This window comes from Photinus pyralis, unplaced genomic scaffold (genome assembly GCF_008802855.1).
Source record: "Photinus pyralis isolate 1611_PpyrPB1 unplaced genomic scaffold, Ppyr1.3 Ppyr1.4_LG7, whole genome shotgun sequence".
In the NCBI taxonomy this organism is placed as follows: Eukaryota; Metazoa; Arthropoda; class Insecta; order Coleoptera; family Lampyridae; genus Photinus; species Photinus pyralis.
Window position 1 is genome coordinate 13542355 of NW_022170738.1, and position 15930 is coordinate 13558284.

The 15930-nt window shown below is 35.6% G+C and overlaps 2 protein-coding genes across 3 annotated transcripts; one reads left to right on the top strand and one right to left on the bottom strand.

Moving 5' to 3' along the window:
• Positions 1-1732: 1732 nt before the first annotated feature.
• LOC116176691 (ras-related protein Rab-34-like) lies at positions 1733-3210 on the bottom strand. The gene is made up of 6 exons (XM_031495424.1): positions 2622-3210; positions 2476-2577; positions 2358-2422; positions 2173-2306; positions 1919-2123; positions 1733-1865 (listed from the first exon to the last, which is right to left on the bottom strand). Exons 1-6 carry the CDS (start codon positions 2960-2962, stop codon positions 1804-1806), a joined length of 909 nt encoding a protein of 302 aa, XP_031351284.1. The 5' UTR covers positions 2963-3210; the 3' UTR covers positions 1733-1803.
• A 4122-nt stretch (positions 3211-7332) lies between these two features.
• On the top strand, positions 7333-8531 carry LOC116176692 (corrinoid adenosyltransferase-like). 2 transcript variants are annotated; one of them, XM_031495425.1, is made up of 5 exons: positions 7333-7493; positions 7544-7702; positions 7756-7966; positions 8012-8238; positions 8344-8531. In XM_031495425.1, the coding sequence occupies exons 1-5, from the start codon at positions 7426-7428 to the stop codon at positions 8366-8368; spliced, it is 690 nt and encodes a 229-aa protein (XP_031351285.1). In that variant the 5' UTR covers positions 7333-7425; the 3' UTR covers positions 8369-8531. The 2 variants fall into 2 exon arrangements, with proteins under 2 accessions (XP_031351285.1, XP_031351286.1); XM_031495426.1 differs by having other exon boundaries at positions 8012-8531.
• The last annotated feature ends 7399 nt before the right edge of the window (positions 8532-15930 follow it).

The window sequence follows — 15930 nt, forward strand, 5'->3', positions numbered from 1 at the left end:
CTAACGCTGCTAGTTTAACTAGTGTAAAGATTGAATCGATTTTCTCAAATGGGTCTGCTGGCATGAAGTTAGCAGGCCCACAAATATTTTTTAAAAATAGTAAGTTTCCTTTTGTGCACTAACGATTTCTTCAGCGGCACTAACGTGCACTAACGGAACACTAACGATATGAGTAAGCAAAACCATGGTCTGCTGTAGTAGGCCTGCCAAGTTCATTGCAATTATCTTTGGTTATAGTATAACATTTAGAAAATGCTCTCTAGCGCCTTTATTTTGAACCCAACGCAAAAAGTGTAGAAGCCTTTTTGGTCACAGTTTCAAAAGTTTGCCTTGCGATAAAGCTCAGAAATTGAAACTTTAAATTAATTACGCCCTTCCCAGAAGGTCAAAAATACTGGACCGATGTCAAAATTTTTAATTGGAATTTAGATGCAATTGGCGAGGTGAAGAAAGCGCACGGTCATGGAGTCGTCAAAACAGCGTTTCTATCCTGGTTTTTGAACACATGGCTTCTAAAATCGATTGTTAATTTTCTGATGAAGCTGAAATCTTAAAATATTAAATCATGCCAAGGGCTGTTGGATGCTACAAAACTAAGTTACATATTGCTACGGGAAACTGATGAATTAAATACGGCACTATCGGCGGCTACGAAAAAAACGTTTTCCCTGTTAAATCCAATTCCTAACACAAAACTAAATACATAGGGAATGCTATGGTCTTCGTAACAAAGCGCTTCCAACTTCAAGGCGGAAATAAAGTAGGTAACTTCGTTACAGTAGTAATTATGCGGGTCACTTGTAGAACAGCAGTGGATAAAATCAAAGGATTTTTCACAAAGTTTCGCTTGTGGTGGACGTTTTTACAAAAAAATTATCATAGTCCTCGATCGTGTGAGATCGTAGGGATTTCAGCGCAGTTTTGTGTGGCAGCTCAATATTCTATACTAGCCAGCTTCCACTCCACGTTCACTAAGATCTTGTCAAGGGCTATCACATTTACTTTGTCGGTACCCACTTCTTATGCTCCCACAATCATACACCATTTTGGTGGATTTCGTTAAAAACGCTCTACAAAATAGGACTCCATTTTTGGAGCACTTCTCATAGCCCAAGTTTCTGTTGGCGAGACGAGAAAGGAAGACCGCGGTTTGAGCTTTAAGAAATTTTATACCGTGTGACAAAATTCGTGGCGGAAGGTAATATATTTTGGGGGCCTGAAGTCGACTACTCATGAAGTCATGACTAATCTGTCACGTTACGTTACAAAATGAATTTCTAATGAGAAGTATGCCGAAGTAATCTCGAAAATAGTAATAATAATGATAATAATAATGTTATAATAAAACGGCGTCGGGATGTGACGAACCCATCGCCCATCGCCTCTTGGTGATGCAATCAGTCGCACAGGGTAGAATGAGGTGTGCTTGTTGGGAGGTAGAGTCCCATGGTCCCGAGCGAGATTTAATGAGAGTTGATCACGGGACATAAATGTCGCAGATTACAGTGGGGCGCAATAGCTATAATGTGCTTACACGTTACACGCACATAAATTTAATTGTTTGCACTTTGCACAACTTATAATAAAGCCCACAAAAACAATAGGGGAGGGGCAAACGTAAATTAAAAGCGAGAACAGACGCGCTTCACACGTAAAGAGTATTTTCACAATCTAAAGACTAAGTAAAATTTGTTGATAGAATTTGAGTTTCTTGTACAAAAGTACAACAGTGTCCTATCATTAATTTCAAACAAATGGTTTTTTTTTATTAATTACGGTAACAAGAATAAGTACACAAATCCTTCACGCATTACAAGCACATGAAGAGATTATCTTTTTACTTTTCCTCTTTTTCTTTTTGGCCACTAGAAAAGAAAGCAAACAAAAACGATGCAGATATAATTCAAAATTTACTTACGCGTCAAATTAGAGCCAATGTGTATCCTATCTTTAATACTGTCGGTTTCGTTATTCAAATTGACGTCTAAAAGTAAAGCTGCCACCCTCAAAAACAGCTCGTTTACATTAAGACCGCTTTTGGCAGAAACAGCCCAGTATTCCGCCGATAAATCCTGAGCGCTCTTCATTCCGATCTCATTTGTGTTTGTATAAGCAGCGGGAGACTAAAAGTGACTTTCAGTAAGCAATTTTGAGCTAAATGCAGGAGGTTACCAAGAGATCGGCCTTATTTCCAACAAGAAAAAGTAAAACGTCATCGTTTGTGTTTGTATTTAGAGCTTCTTTGAGCCACAACTCGCAGTGGAATAGTGTGGAGATGCAGGAAAAATCGAAGACGACGATGATAGCTGAAATGGTTACAGTACCGTGTGAGGTTTTCCAAAATTTGATTGTTTTACCATGCGCTCCTCTATAGTAAGACTGGGCAATGCATTTGAATTTTTCTTGGCCGGCCGTATCCCATCTACGTCGAGGTTTATTACAGCAAATTGCAATATATTAATTAGTCTTACCTACATCTGCAGTGTGACAGATACACCGAATAGTGATAAGAGTTGGACCTCAAAATCGACACCTATTGTTGCCTTATAGTTATTGTCAAAAAGCTGATGGCAGAACCTTGAAAAAGAATGTTACCAAATACTATTACATAAATCGATTACCTGTTAACAATGCATGTTTTCCCAACGGATACATCTCCCACAATTATAAGTTTAAACACCTTATTAACGTTACAATCGGCACATTTTTCAATTTTTCCTTTCATTAGGTAGTCAAAATCGGTTTGCTTGTACGGAGTGCACTCCAGGTTGTACGGTTTTGGAAAACGCGTAACATCGGCGCTTTCGTGCATTCTACCGCGAGTACCTTGGCACAACAAAGAGTAATAGAAAATTAGTTCAAAGTAAATCAAACGTGATTCATGCACAGGAAGTTTACGTTTGTAAGGGTTTCCGCGCACCCGTAAAATTGTTAGGTGCTTAGCGGCTAGGTCGTTCTGCATGCTCGAGTATGGGGGAAATTAAGACTTCTGGTGAATCGAAACAAAACACGCGCTGGTCATTTTTCCTTTTAATGTTAATTGCGTTAAAACGTCAAAGGTACCGTAATTTTTGGGACTCATTTAATTGGTGTTTAACTGATACATGGACGACGGTATTAGTTCATTAATTGTACGCTTCGTAGAATGGTATATATAGTAGATGAACGTGTAATTAAACGAACCGAGTCAAAGGTTAAGGGTAATGCCAAAATTGATTAACAAAACAGGCATGCTCATGACTTTGGATTGGAGTTCGGTTTTCCTTTTTCATGTTTCCGTGGAAATTAACTGTTAGACCAAGACTATAAAAATTGGCCCTTAGCGTAGGCGGCTGAGGGTGACTATTATATGGACAGCAAACCACCAGAAGTCCTAAATTGCATACATATGTACCTAATAAATAAATTGCTGTCCATTATTTCACTGCACCTTTACAAAACGGCATTCGGAGATTAATAAATATACTCTAATACGTTGCAGTTCAAAGCGTTTTTGTGTGTACAATTTGTTCACCTATTATTAAATCTTGAGGATTAACAGCTTATGTGAACTACCTATCTAATTTAAATTTAAAACAAAAGAAAACATATTTTCTAACCTTGGTAAAAAACAAAGCGGATCAACATTAACAATTACAATTTTATCAAATACCTAATCGGCATTGGCTCAACTATACCTACAGCATATCTAATCTGAAATTATTTCCTGGTTATAGGTACTTTGGTTGATGTTACCTAATTAATAAATTTTACCCAAACAGTTTCACAATGTTTCGACTATCAACAGCAAATAAACTTGGTATTTATACACTAACTGTATAGCAAAACGTTCTGTTTGTTCATGCTGGCTGCGGCTGGTCTTTTGCTATTATTGCCAAAATGGTTAATCAAATCTAATTTAAAGAATATAGGTTTTAGTCAGAGCTGAGCAGTATTCGATTTTGTAAATACTTTTCAGTATTCAAATCCTTTAAAGTATTCAAATACTTTGTAATTAAATACTTCTATGGAAGCAGTATTTGTATTTGTAACTCAAATACTTTCACAAATATTTATAGTATTCGAATACTTCGCAAAGTATTTGGATACTTCTTTCTTAAAGTTTTCGAATACTTCGCAAGGTATTTGAATACTTTGAGAAGTATTCGAATACTTCGCATAGTATTTGAATACTTAACCTTCCTTTTTTATCAAAAATCGACTACACCAAAATTTTCAAACCAAAATTTCTCGGGAAAACACTTTTTCTTATTAATTTTGGTGCGTAGAATCCAAAACAATTCGTACTTCTTCCATCAGACTTCTCAATCAAAAGTTATAGACTAGAAACCAATTTCGAAAGAAAATTCAAAGGTCTGTAACTTTTGAACTAGTAGCCCAATCTTGGAACTGTTTGAAATTATGGATCCTACAGGCCACATTCTATAAGAAATTATTTTTCCGGGTCGATCTGAGACAATTTTTTTTGCGGGCCTCAAAAAAAGGCAGTGTATAACCTTCCTTTTTTACCAAAAATTGACTACACCAAAATTTCTCGGGAAAACACTTTTTCTTATTAATTTTGGTGCGTAGAATTCAAAACAATTCGTACTTTTTCGATCAGACTTCTCAATCAAAAGTTATAGACTAGAAACCAATTTCGAAAGAAAATTCAAAGGGCTGTAACTTTTGAACTAGTAGCCCAATCTTGGAACTGTTTGAAATTATGGATTCTACAGGCCACATTCTATAAGAAAATTTTTTTTCCGGGTCGATCTGAGACAATTTTTTTTGCGGGCCTCAAAAAAAGGCAGTGTATAACCTTCCTTTTTTACCAAAAATCGACTACACCAAAATATCTTGGGAAAACACTTTTTCTTATTAATTTTGGTGCGTAGAATCCAAAACAATTCGTACTTTTTCGATCAGACCTCTCAATCAAAAATTATGGACAAAAAAGAAATTTCGAAAAAAAATTCAAAGGGCTGTAACTTTTGATCTAATAGCCCAATCTTCAAAATTTTTTAAAGTATGGACTCTCGATCGATCTCGATCTCAGACAATTTTTTTTCTGTCCTCAAAAAAAGGCAGTACTTTTAAGTTATTCAAATATTTGAGAACAATTTAGAAATGTTTAGGGAAAGTTTCCATTGTCACAAAATCAAATATAAAAATCCGATACATCTGAATACCGAACTCGATAGTCTACGTAACTTAAAAACAATAAGGACCTTTCTTATATCTTTAAAACTATGTGTACTAATTTTCAAAGCGATCGCACGTTTCTAAACAAGTTATCATGGACAAACGGATGGTCAAAAATGGATCTGTTCCAAAATCGCTAGGATTAATTTCAGAAAGGCGTACGTATCATGACGCTTTGAAAACTGGTACACGTATTCTTAAGGATATAACTGGTATAAGAAAGGTCCTGGTAGGTACCTCCTATATAATAATAATAATACGCTTTTACTCCCCTTAAATTTGTATATAACAATAGAAATATAAAAAAAGCTAACCCCATACAAAATATAACTTGATTTTTTAAGTAGTATTAAGTCTTTTATCTAGTATACTATTTTAAATTTTTAATGTATTTGAGTGACAAGTATTTGAATACTTTTTACTGTATTCGAATACTTTTCAAAGTAAGATACCTAATGAAATACTTTTCAAAGTATTCGAATACTTTTGAAAGTATTCGAATACATTCTAAAGTATTTGAATACTTATTTTTTTAAGTATTTGAATACTTTTCAATGTATCTGTATCTAGTATTCGCTTGTGCTGAACGTAAAAGTATTTAGTATTCAAATACCTTTGATTTGTGTAAAGTATTTACTATTTAGTATTCAAATACTTTTTGAAAGTATTCTGCCCAGCTCTGGTTTTAGTTTATATAGTCTATAACAATTATAAATTTGTTTCACTGCAAGCAGCGAAGTGCATCAGCAGGGTTCCAATTTTTTAATTGTTCAATGAGATTAAGGGGTCTTCTATAACGCGTAACGATGTAGTTACACAAGGATTATCGTTTGGCAACGACTTGTTCTAATCTGTACCCTAAAATGGATCGTTTCGTAACTAAAATATGGCTGTAAATTTGTGGTGATCGTACCTACGACAAGCCCTTGCCACTCCGTTGAGTCGTTATAAGAATAACTAACATTTTCATTGAAACATTACACCCTGACTGAGATAGGGTCGCGGTTAGTCTTCACGGGCACCCGGGAATATTTGATCACCGGGCCCCTATAAGTACAAATTTTTTACCTTAAACTAATGAAATAATAAAAATGAAAATTAATTTTTACTTCTTGGATTCAAAATGAGAACATCTGAATAATTTTTATATACAGCCACAGCAATTTTACAATTTTCTTAATTTATTGTGCGTGCATTATTAATTCTTATAATTCAAATAACCAGGTTACAATGTAACACTGCAGATTTTTTATTAGCAACAGTTGATATCATTTGATCATAATTTAGCAACTTGAGGTTCAAGAGCATATGTGCCGAAACTGATTAAAGGATTTTCATTTTTGGTGTGGTTTCTTTGGTCTAATGCTGCTGTGCATTTTTTTAAATTCTCTTTCATATTGAAATTGAATATGCGTTAGTCCTTGTCGAGCACCCGAGCCTGTAAATAAACAACTTATTTACGGGGTCTTTTAAAACCCTTCTAGCCCTTTTTCAAAGCATTCTACGGTTTTCTTTGACCCTTCGTAAGCGTGTGCCGTCGTTTTTGATGAGTTTTATATGTGCTTTAAAGAACTGTGTAAGTGGAGCTATTAGAGAGCATTTTATCGCCGCTTTAAATGCTTTATAGATCACTGAGGGTTTTATAGAGCATTTCAAGCTCTTTGCAAAGATTTACAGTCTTTATGACCTTTCGAGAATTTTTTAGGTTTGCCTAGCATCGGGAAAGTAATAGGACATACCGAGAATGCACCCAAGACTGGGACGGATAGCGACATCGGTCTGATGGTACCACTCCCAAGGGAACCGATTCTTGATGTTTTGGTCAAAATGTTAAATTTAGTCATTCGGCGCACAAGATTGAAGAGGTTGTATAATATACAAATGATATAGATAGAGTCAGTGTATAAATAAAACCATAATTGTTTTTAAACATTGAACACTTATTTATATATCTATTATTATACATCGATACTACTGTATTATATACTAAATTTAGAAGGGGCTTTTCATATTGTTATATTTTCACACTCTTTCTCGAGTTACATATAAGAACAGACAGTGCCCCTTTACAATTTCTGATTTGTAGCCCAGTCGTTGAGTGAAGGAAATACCCTTTGGATGTGTACAACCTCCGCCACTGTGACCTCCGCCAATGGTCTTGTCAATTGTCATGTGAGTGATACATTAACCTCAAATGTCAATATTTTTACAGTCTATTTATAAATCTATTTCGCACTTAAAATGGTTTTCAAACGTTTAATTAATACAGGCAACATCTACTTTATGAGAAATTATTGCACTCCCAAAAGGTTGCTCAATTTTGAGTGTAATTTTCAAGTTTTACTTTACCTTCTTTTAGCGGCCAGCGAGTTCCTCCGCCAACACCAGAAATTATAGAAACTTTCAGCAGAAATGGCGATAACGGCACATCTAAAACGCTCACAGGCGAAGTTTTACCAAAGGATCACAATATTTTTCACGCAATCGGCTCAACGGAGGAATTACTATCATATGTCGGGTAGTATGTGATTGTGCCCGAAAACATTTAATTTTTATTTGTATCTGCTATAGAATTGCAAGGGAACACGCTCAAGAATGCGAACACGAATATTGTGACAAATTGAAACGAATTCAAACTGTGATTATAGACATAAGTACTGCGATTTCTAGATGCGGCGATAAAAACAAAAAACCGATATCGTCCACCTACACTAAAGAACTCGAGGAATGGATTCATCACTATTCAAAGCAGTTACCACCACCAGAGCGTTACATTATTCCGGTATTACGACACAGATGGTTGTTGTCAATTTAAATGTTATTTTAGGGAGGTGGTATCGCAGCTGCCTCCTTACATGTGGCCAGAGCTATTTGCCGCAAAACCGAACGTACCATTGTTCCACTGGTACGAAATGGTGGTTTAGAACAAGAAGCTCTAATATATTTAAATCGTCTCTCTGACTTCTTATTTACTATATCAAGAATAGCTGCCAAAGTAGATAAACGAACTGAAAGCATTTATATTCCTAAACCGGATGAAAAAATTCAAGCACAGTAATATTTTCTTTTTTAAGCCATTCCCTACCCAAACTGTGTGCTAGATCCCTTAGCTGTCTTAGTTTTTTTTTTGTTTTGATCTTACATTTCTATCATTTTTAGGGTCTTGTACGCTAGAGGAATCTGAAGCCTCTGCAGACTTCCACTTGTTTCATTTATCCTAGTGAAAATATTTTCCAAAGTTGGTCATTATAAAAGCTATCATGGTACCTACAGAGCGTCGGTTGATAATATTTGCATGTTTGTAATTCAAGTTATCAAGTCCGACTAATTATACTATTATTAAGTAACATTTTGTTTTATTTCCGTTTGAAATTTCAACAGTCCTGCAGATGTGTAGTTAAATTAGCTGATGCTAATTTGTTGAATAATTATGTGTTATAAAAAACGGTACTATTAACAAGTGGCTACTTATTTATTTTTACCATTTCGTATAGAAAGAGGTCCATGTTATATTGCTTTTTTATTAAAACTGTGCTGTGCTACCAATGTCCAAATAAGTATTTTCATTTACTATAAGCATGTGCAAGTGGCAGTGAGCTTGAAATGGGTACAAAGCTCCGAAAGACTCTGCTCTAAAATTAACAAATCTATAGAGGTATTTAAAACGGTACTGTAAAGTTTAAAGAAAGGTCTCAAACTCGTGAAAATGACGCCTAGAATCTTTGGGAAAGTTCCAGAGCGTACCGCAAAAGATTGAAGGTTCTAAATTCTTAAAAACGCTGGAGGTTCACATTGCCTTTAGAGGGTATTCTAGTTTTTAAAATGACTAGGGAGAGGGGAGAGAGAACTATGTTTTGGATCCCTTTTAATGCGTTCTAAATTTTCCAAAGCGCAAAGCTCCTTCAAAAACCCCCAATTGGGAGTTGTTATAAAAGCGTAAGGGTGAGTTTCCTAAAAAATTACGTAATTTTCAAATGGGTATTCGTATTGGTGGTACATTATCACAATCTACTTATGAAACAATATAGGTATCATAAAAGTTACAACCCTCACAAGTACGGTTTGCAATTGCAAGTTAAGTGGAAGAGCAGCACATTTTGAGTGCTGAACTTCGCCTCTGAAATTTTCCAATCCATTTTTTGGAGAGTTTGACGGCTAATGTCACATCCTCTTTTAACTCACATGTCTAAATTCCTCCATACACACTAATACTTTTTAGAAATTTCGATTTCTCGCTTTATCCCAGGTAGTAAAATTCTGATTATAATTAGGTACCTATAATATTATGTGTTACACGCTCATTAGTGAATGTTGGACAGTCTATTACTATGTGGGCCATCGCGAGAGCAGTCCTACATTGATTGCACTGTTTCGGTAGATTATTTTAGTGTGCCCTATTCTCACACTGGCAGTGTAAAATTCCCTTCGCGACTGGTTTTATTTGTGAAAGGTGAGTCTCTGATGCTGCCTACTTTTCTTGCCATGCTGTGTGGTATTCGTTTTTCAGGTATATCGCGAGATCACATGGAACAGCAAGACTTACTTCCACCTTCTCCACGAGTGACACCTGATCCACCTGTTGCCTTGGACACCCACATGGCTTGGAACCCACATAAACGTAAGTACTTTCCCTTGCATGAGGATACCGTTCAAAGCAGAGTGACATTAATATTCATAGGGTAATGTAAATAAATTTCCGTAAGACCATTCAAGATATGAGCACAATCGGTGGCGATTATGAACCTTCCATCTTCCATGGAACAATACAGGATCGCTTGCCATAATGCATATTGTTCAGCGAAATGGATGGACGATATGGTAGTTCATCTCACATATATTCTGCACCTGCGGTAACTATGGTACCTACTATCAGCCCCATTTACATTTTTTGATTCTTCTGCATTCAGGGTGAGTTTTTTCCAATAAAAAATAAGAAAGTTGGTGGCATTTACTCGAAACTCACAAGTAATAAAAATTTTGTTTTAGCACTATCAGAAAGCTGAGAGAAAATTACTAGGTGTTTGTTAAAACTATTTTTTGAGATCTTTGAAAATAAATGAATACCAAAGCTCATTTTTTGAAAATGATATTTTTCGGTTTTTTTACCATAACTTCGTTGTTTGTAGAGCTACAAGAAACTCTGAAAGAGAAACTTAATCTACATAAAATTCTGTAATTCTTTGCCCATTTAAGCGACTTTGTATCTCTTACGGTTTATGAGATCCTCATACTAAACATTGGAAAAAACTCCCTGTATATAATGGATATTGCCTAAAGATCTTCTTAAATTCTTGCAGGGAAGTGTCGCATTTTGTAATTTCTTTTTTGTGCGTCATAAGATCTTTTATTATGTTTATTTTCGCTGTGTAATTTCCCCTATCCTCTCTTCCAACAAATTCGGAAGGATTATTCCTGTTTGATCCAAGTATTCTTTGTACCTAATATAAGCGGGTCGAGTAATTGTATGTGCTGACCTGCGTATGATTTTACGTCTACATTAAATAGCTCTTTATTAGGGTGTAAGGGTAGCGATAAAACTTTCGTAAAGTTGTTTCCGTCTTATGTCTAGTGGCAGTACTCCATATTCACAGTATGAGCTGAATACCATACTTGTAGGAAAGGCTCCAAGGCAATAGCTACCTTATGGCGGCATTTGCATATTTTATTAAACGTCACAAGTAGCGATTTGCGCGCCAATGAATTTTTTTTTCTAATGTTATTTGAACCTATATAATAAAATAAAAAAACACTTTCTCATTGCTACTTTTTGAGCTCTGCAAGACACCGTTGAAACTTTTATTATTGCGCATACGATACACGACAGATAACAAAAAACGAAAGTTGGACACTGTTGACTTCAACATGATGGTGCACCCGCGCACAGTGCCTTAATCGTGCGAGAATACGCATATTGAATATCGATTTGCAGGAGTAACAGCGACTTCTTCGTACCACTGAAAAGTTTTAATAACTTGTAAGTAACATTAATAGTCATTGCGTAGTTACTAGAAAGTTTAACTACTTGCAGTAAGCGTTGTTTTACCGCTACTTAAAAATATATAAATTAATGTATGCAATAAAAGTTGTTGATTTGGTCGGTTCTACGTGAAAATCACTTAGTAGAAGTAACCATCTCACTCATCACGGTTTTTGGGACTATCGACGCTGCTTGTGTAGTTCTCTATAAAATTACGTACCGACCTATTTAATTGATAAAGGGGACGGGAATTTATTTTTGGGATGCATTTCTTTCATTATGCACCCGAATACGGCAATTTCCTTATTTTGTTTCCCTTTCCTACTTTGTTTTGGTTCCCAATGTTGGTTTTGAGATATGATATTCCAGATCAAAAACGCACGAGCAAGTGACACATTTGTACAAACAAAAACGGAACTACTCGTATACGCTCATTACAGGAGGGAGGAAAAAGTATTGATCTGAATGAAAGAAACGGTTGCCGACCAAATGGAATTTATGTGGTTGGCTTGTTGAATGTTTCGAAACTGTAGGTACATTTGAGTAGGTATGTATAAAAATGCGACACTTTATCTGTTAATATTTTTCACCACAAAAACGGCCTCTACGTTTATTAATTACTTACCCTCTCAGAGTTATATAGAAATGTCACAAAATGAATAAAGATCATACCTCTTCCGGAGAACTTCCTCACACCTTCAGGAGGTATCTGCAGTCCTAACAAAATAAAAAATTCTGTTCCTTTAATGCATTTTTTAAAAGTATACAGTACGTATACAGACCTAATACAATCTTTTGTCGTGGGTAAAAAATACCTTTAACCTTTGGAACAAATTTTCTATTTTCCAGGAAATTGTAGGCGGGTGCACCATCCTGTTGAAATCAACAGTTTCCAACTTTGTTTTTTTTATGCCCTACATCGTTTGTATTCGTAATAAAAAAAAGGTACTCAATTTCAGAATTTTATTTTTACGGGCCATGTAAAAAATAAAGTTGATGATGATTTCTCCGAAACGAAACGTTGCATTGAATATTTCTGAACGGCTTCTTGTAAAGCTCAAAAAGTGGCAATGAGAAAGTGTTTTTTTTTATTTGTTCTCTCCCTTCGTGTGCTTTATGCATGAAAATGAAAAGGTCTTAAGGTTTTGAGTAAATAGGAAAAGCTGATAGCATTTCCTTTTTGCAATGCGGCAGTTCTCTGTTTTAACATTGGAAATATGTTTATGGTTCTACAGGTATATCGTATATTATGTCATTATGGGTACACTTAGGCAGTTACGAGTTTTTCATTCAAGCAGAAAGAACAACTGCGCGGCGTCGCATCAAGTGACGATTGTACCGTACTCGACCGTGATGCGGTATACTTGCTCAATTGTTTCGATAATTCCAATCTAAAATTCTCGCAGGTCTCCTATGATGGTATTACGAGCATGTTACGACGCTTATTATTAACGAGCTCCTAGCGAGTTTATAATTTTGCGGTGTCTGTCCGTCCGTCCGTCCGTCCGTTAGCACGATAACTCATAAACGAATGGACCGATTACGATGAAATTTTTCAGGTGGATTCTTTATCAAATTTGTAGATCGGAGTTCGTGAATTGGCAATGTAGCCCAAAAAATAAGGAAGGCCCTTTTGACATCTCCGTAAGTTATGAACCGAATTGCATGATATTCAATATGCGCATAGCTTAATTAGCCATATAAAACACAATTCCAAAAGTTGAGCCTAATCGATCAGCATTCAGTGCCCTTTGCGTATCTCGACCATTTACAGAACGAATTGCAAACTTTCTTATTTATGAAGGTATTGAAATGAAATTTGATACATAGCCACTTGGAATAAAAGCAAATTTAACACCAGTTTCTAAATTTGGTTTTGCGCATGCGCAGTGCAAACCTTCTTATTTATGGAGGCAATCAAATGAAATTTCATACATAGCCACATTAAATAAAAGCAAAACTAACATCAGGTTTAAAATTTGGTTTTGCACATGCTATAGCTATACCCAGGAGCTCGTTTGCTATATTTGTTTAATTTATTCAGAAGGGAGACGTGACGTGATGAGACGAAAAGTGATCCGATCGAATATGTGTTTTACATAATTATGGCGTTATACGGTTATCATTTCCATGTCTCCGATGGTTGCATGCATTGTGAAATCTGTGAATTTTTAACTTGTCAACGATTATATCACGACCCAGAGATAAATACGATTGGAAAACTTTATTTACTTACCAAGTAAGATACTTGAGCGTACAGTACAGATATGATCTATATCTAGACCAAACACGGAGCTGTTTATATGTAGGACAAAGAGTATTATAAGTATTCTTTGGTATTAGGTACCTATATAAACAAATTAAAATAAAGATTGACTTGCGTGCGAAAAGATGTAATTCATTTTCCATCAGACAAACAAAATTTGACAAATTATCTCACACTAAAACTAAATTACAAAGAAAAATTACAATTACAAAGAATTACAAAGAACGATTACTCAATTTGCTTAGAAATGGACAGTTAGCTCCCCAATAAACGCCACAAGAGATACTGCCACACCGAAGATGTACAGCAAAAAAATGCCACCCAGGTGCTCAATAGATAACTTTTTCACTTCGTCTGGACTAATAAATCGACTCTTTTTCCTTTCTGCGTCAAACTGCCTGTCGCTATCTTGCTTATTGTACAATCCAATTTCGGTCATCCACACAATAATTTCGTTCAAACTGTCAATAACGTAAGTAGACTGTAGAGCTCCCAGTACTTTCATAGCGGGGCCCGACGTTCTGTTGTCAATAAAGTAATACGGTGTGCGTATTTGTAGAATCAATTCCAACGCGTTTAAAGTATCAAGTAACATTGGCAAACAAAAATTTGCATTGGTTTTCCACAGTTCCATTAGTTTTATGGAATCGTGTTCATCTCCACAACTTAGTCTTTTTGACAACAATTCATAGACTTCCTGCATATCTGGAGTGTTGTGCATAGTTAAGAGCATATCTGACAAATAATCTATACAAATAGGTACATCAGTTTCTAGCAGTTCTTTCAAGCTCTGAATGGGTTTCCTCATTGGGGGTGATGTCAATAAACGTGTCAAGTTTGAGACATACGCTGTTTGTATATGTACGCTGTATATAATATAACACATAATTAAAAACCTTAACTTTGAAGAGTTTGGAATTCGATTGGTGCTAGAAAACAACGTGATGCTTAGAGTCTGTACAATAATTTCACCCAAACGAGTCTTTGAGTTATTGAGAACAAACCAAGCCGAGATAAACAATACAAGCACCACAAAAACCGCTAACCAAACTACTTTCTTGAAAGGAATCACCAAAATCTCCATAGCCCAAATCGGTTCTGTTGGTGGAACGATCCACACAAGTGTCTCCCTTGAGTACACATGACTGACATAAAACATGTCATAATTGGTCTTTTGCAATACTAAGTCAGTGATTGTGATATGGTCATAGTCATTATTGGGCACATTCGCTACAAACTGAATAGTTTTCAAAGAGAGATTAAGAATGTCAGTCATGAAGGAGGCAGTATAACTCATTCGACTAAATTCATTGAACTCATTTGGTAAAACAGTATGGATTTTTGCAGGGCATTTATTGTAATTCCTTATGGGTTTAAGAATACTGTCCGTGTTTGCATTGTCACAACTTTGTTTGTATATTAGATCTGGTCTTTTCCCACAATTATTCTGCGTGTCTTGTGGGTTCGCAGTGAACAATGATTGTGTATTTTGGCTCCTATCAATCACCAATACTGCAAAATAAATCATTTCCCATTCCCAAAGTAGACTAAAAATTGTTTTCACTAGTGTTGCTTGGTCAGTTATCACCAGTACTCTTCCGTTAAGGTAGTGATATTTAATTAAAGAGATCCTTTCCAGGGTACCTCGAACGTATCGTTTAAAGGAATTTACACTTTCAAGTGCGATTACATAATTGTGTGAGAATCCCCACTTACTAGGGATTGTTAAGTTTATAGAACGATCGATATTAATAATAGCCTTAGGATTGTTTACGTGAAACGGCAAAAGGTCATTACCTTTCTTGTTGCAGATGTAGTAAAGGTTTCCGTTCTTAAACATCTTCTCGATTACTTTTTCCGTACATAAATGCCATGATGTCTCATTATTTTTCATTAGAAAATTATTTATGGGACTTAATGAAAGAGACGCAATTACCATACAGAGCAATGTAGTTTTTTTCATCGCCCAATGTTGAGTTAGCTACCTACAATATATAATTTCAAGTTATCACCAAACGTTACACTACTGAAACTCTTCCTTTCGTTATATGTAGGTAGACTCAAATACGGTAACTGCCTTGTTTTAGTTTCACTTTCCTATTTCGTATTGATCTCCAATATTGAATATGGGGGTAAGTGTATTCGTTTAATTCCACAGTAACCACGCATGAGCAAGTTCTTTGTGCAAAAAAGCGAAACTATGCGCTCATTTCAGGGGGGGGGGGGATGTATTGACCTGCCCTAACGAAAGTTTTATTTTCTATCGCATTTGTTAATAATTTTTCGCAGCAAAACGATCTCATTGTTTTTTAATTATAAGTACCTACATCTTCAGACTGGTGTAAAAATGTCATATTTAAAAGCAACAAGTATTTACTAGTAGGTACTCCATTTTCGAGGTTCTATCTAGGTTGCCATCATTAGGCCGAAATTCGTGCAATTAGTGCATATGTTATGTTCTTTAGTGTCACGATATTTGACTTCTGGTCCTTTTCAGCACTTA

Excerpts from the sequence above, each read along its gene's own strand:
- LOC116176691 (XM_031495424.1), bottom strand. The coding sequence starts at position 2,962 with ATGCAGAACGACCTAGCCGCTAAGCACCTAACAATTTTACGGGTGCGC. Across the intron at positions 2,423-2,475 it reads GTATCTGTCACACTGCAGAT|ATGGGATACGGCCGGCCAAG; the intron begins GTAGGTAAGACT and ends ACCTCGACGTAG. Across the intron at positions 1,866-1,918 it reads CATTGGCTCTAATTTGACGC|TGGCCAAAAAGAAAAAGAGG; the intron begins GTAAGTAAATTT and ends TTTCTTTTCTAG.
- LOC116176692 (XM_031495425.1), top strand. The coding sequence starts at position 7,426 with ATGGTTTTCAAACGTTTAATTAATACAGGCAACATCTACTTTATGAGA. Across the intron at positions 7,703-7,755 it reads GAATTACTATCATATGTCGG|AATTGCAAGGGAACACGCTC; the intron begins GTAGTATGTGAT and ends TATCTGCTATAG. Across the intron at positions 8,239-8,343 it reads GATGAAAAAATTCAAGCACA|GGTCTTGTACGCTAGAGGAA; the intron begins GTAATATTTTCT and ends TATCATTTTTAG.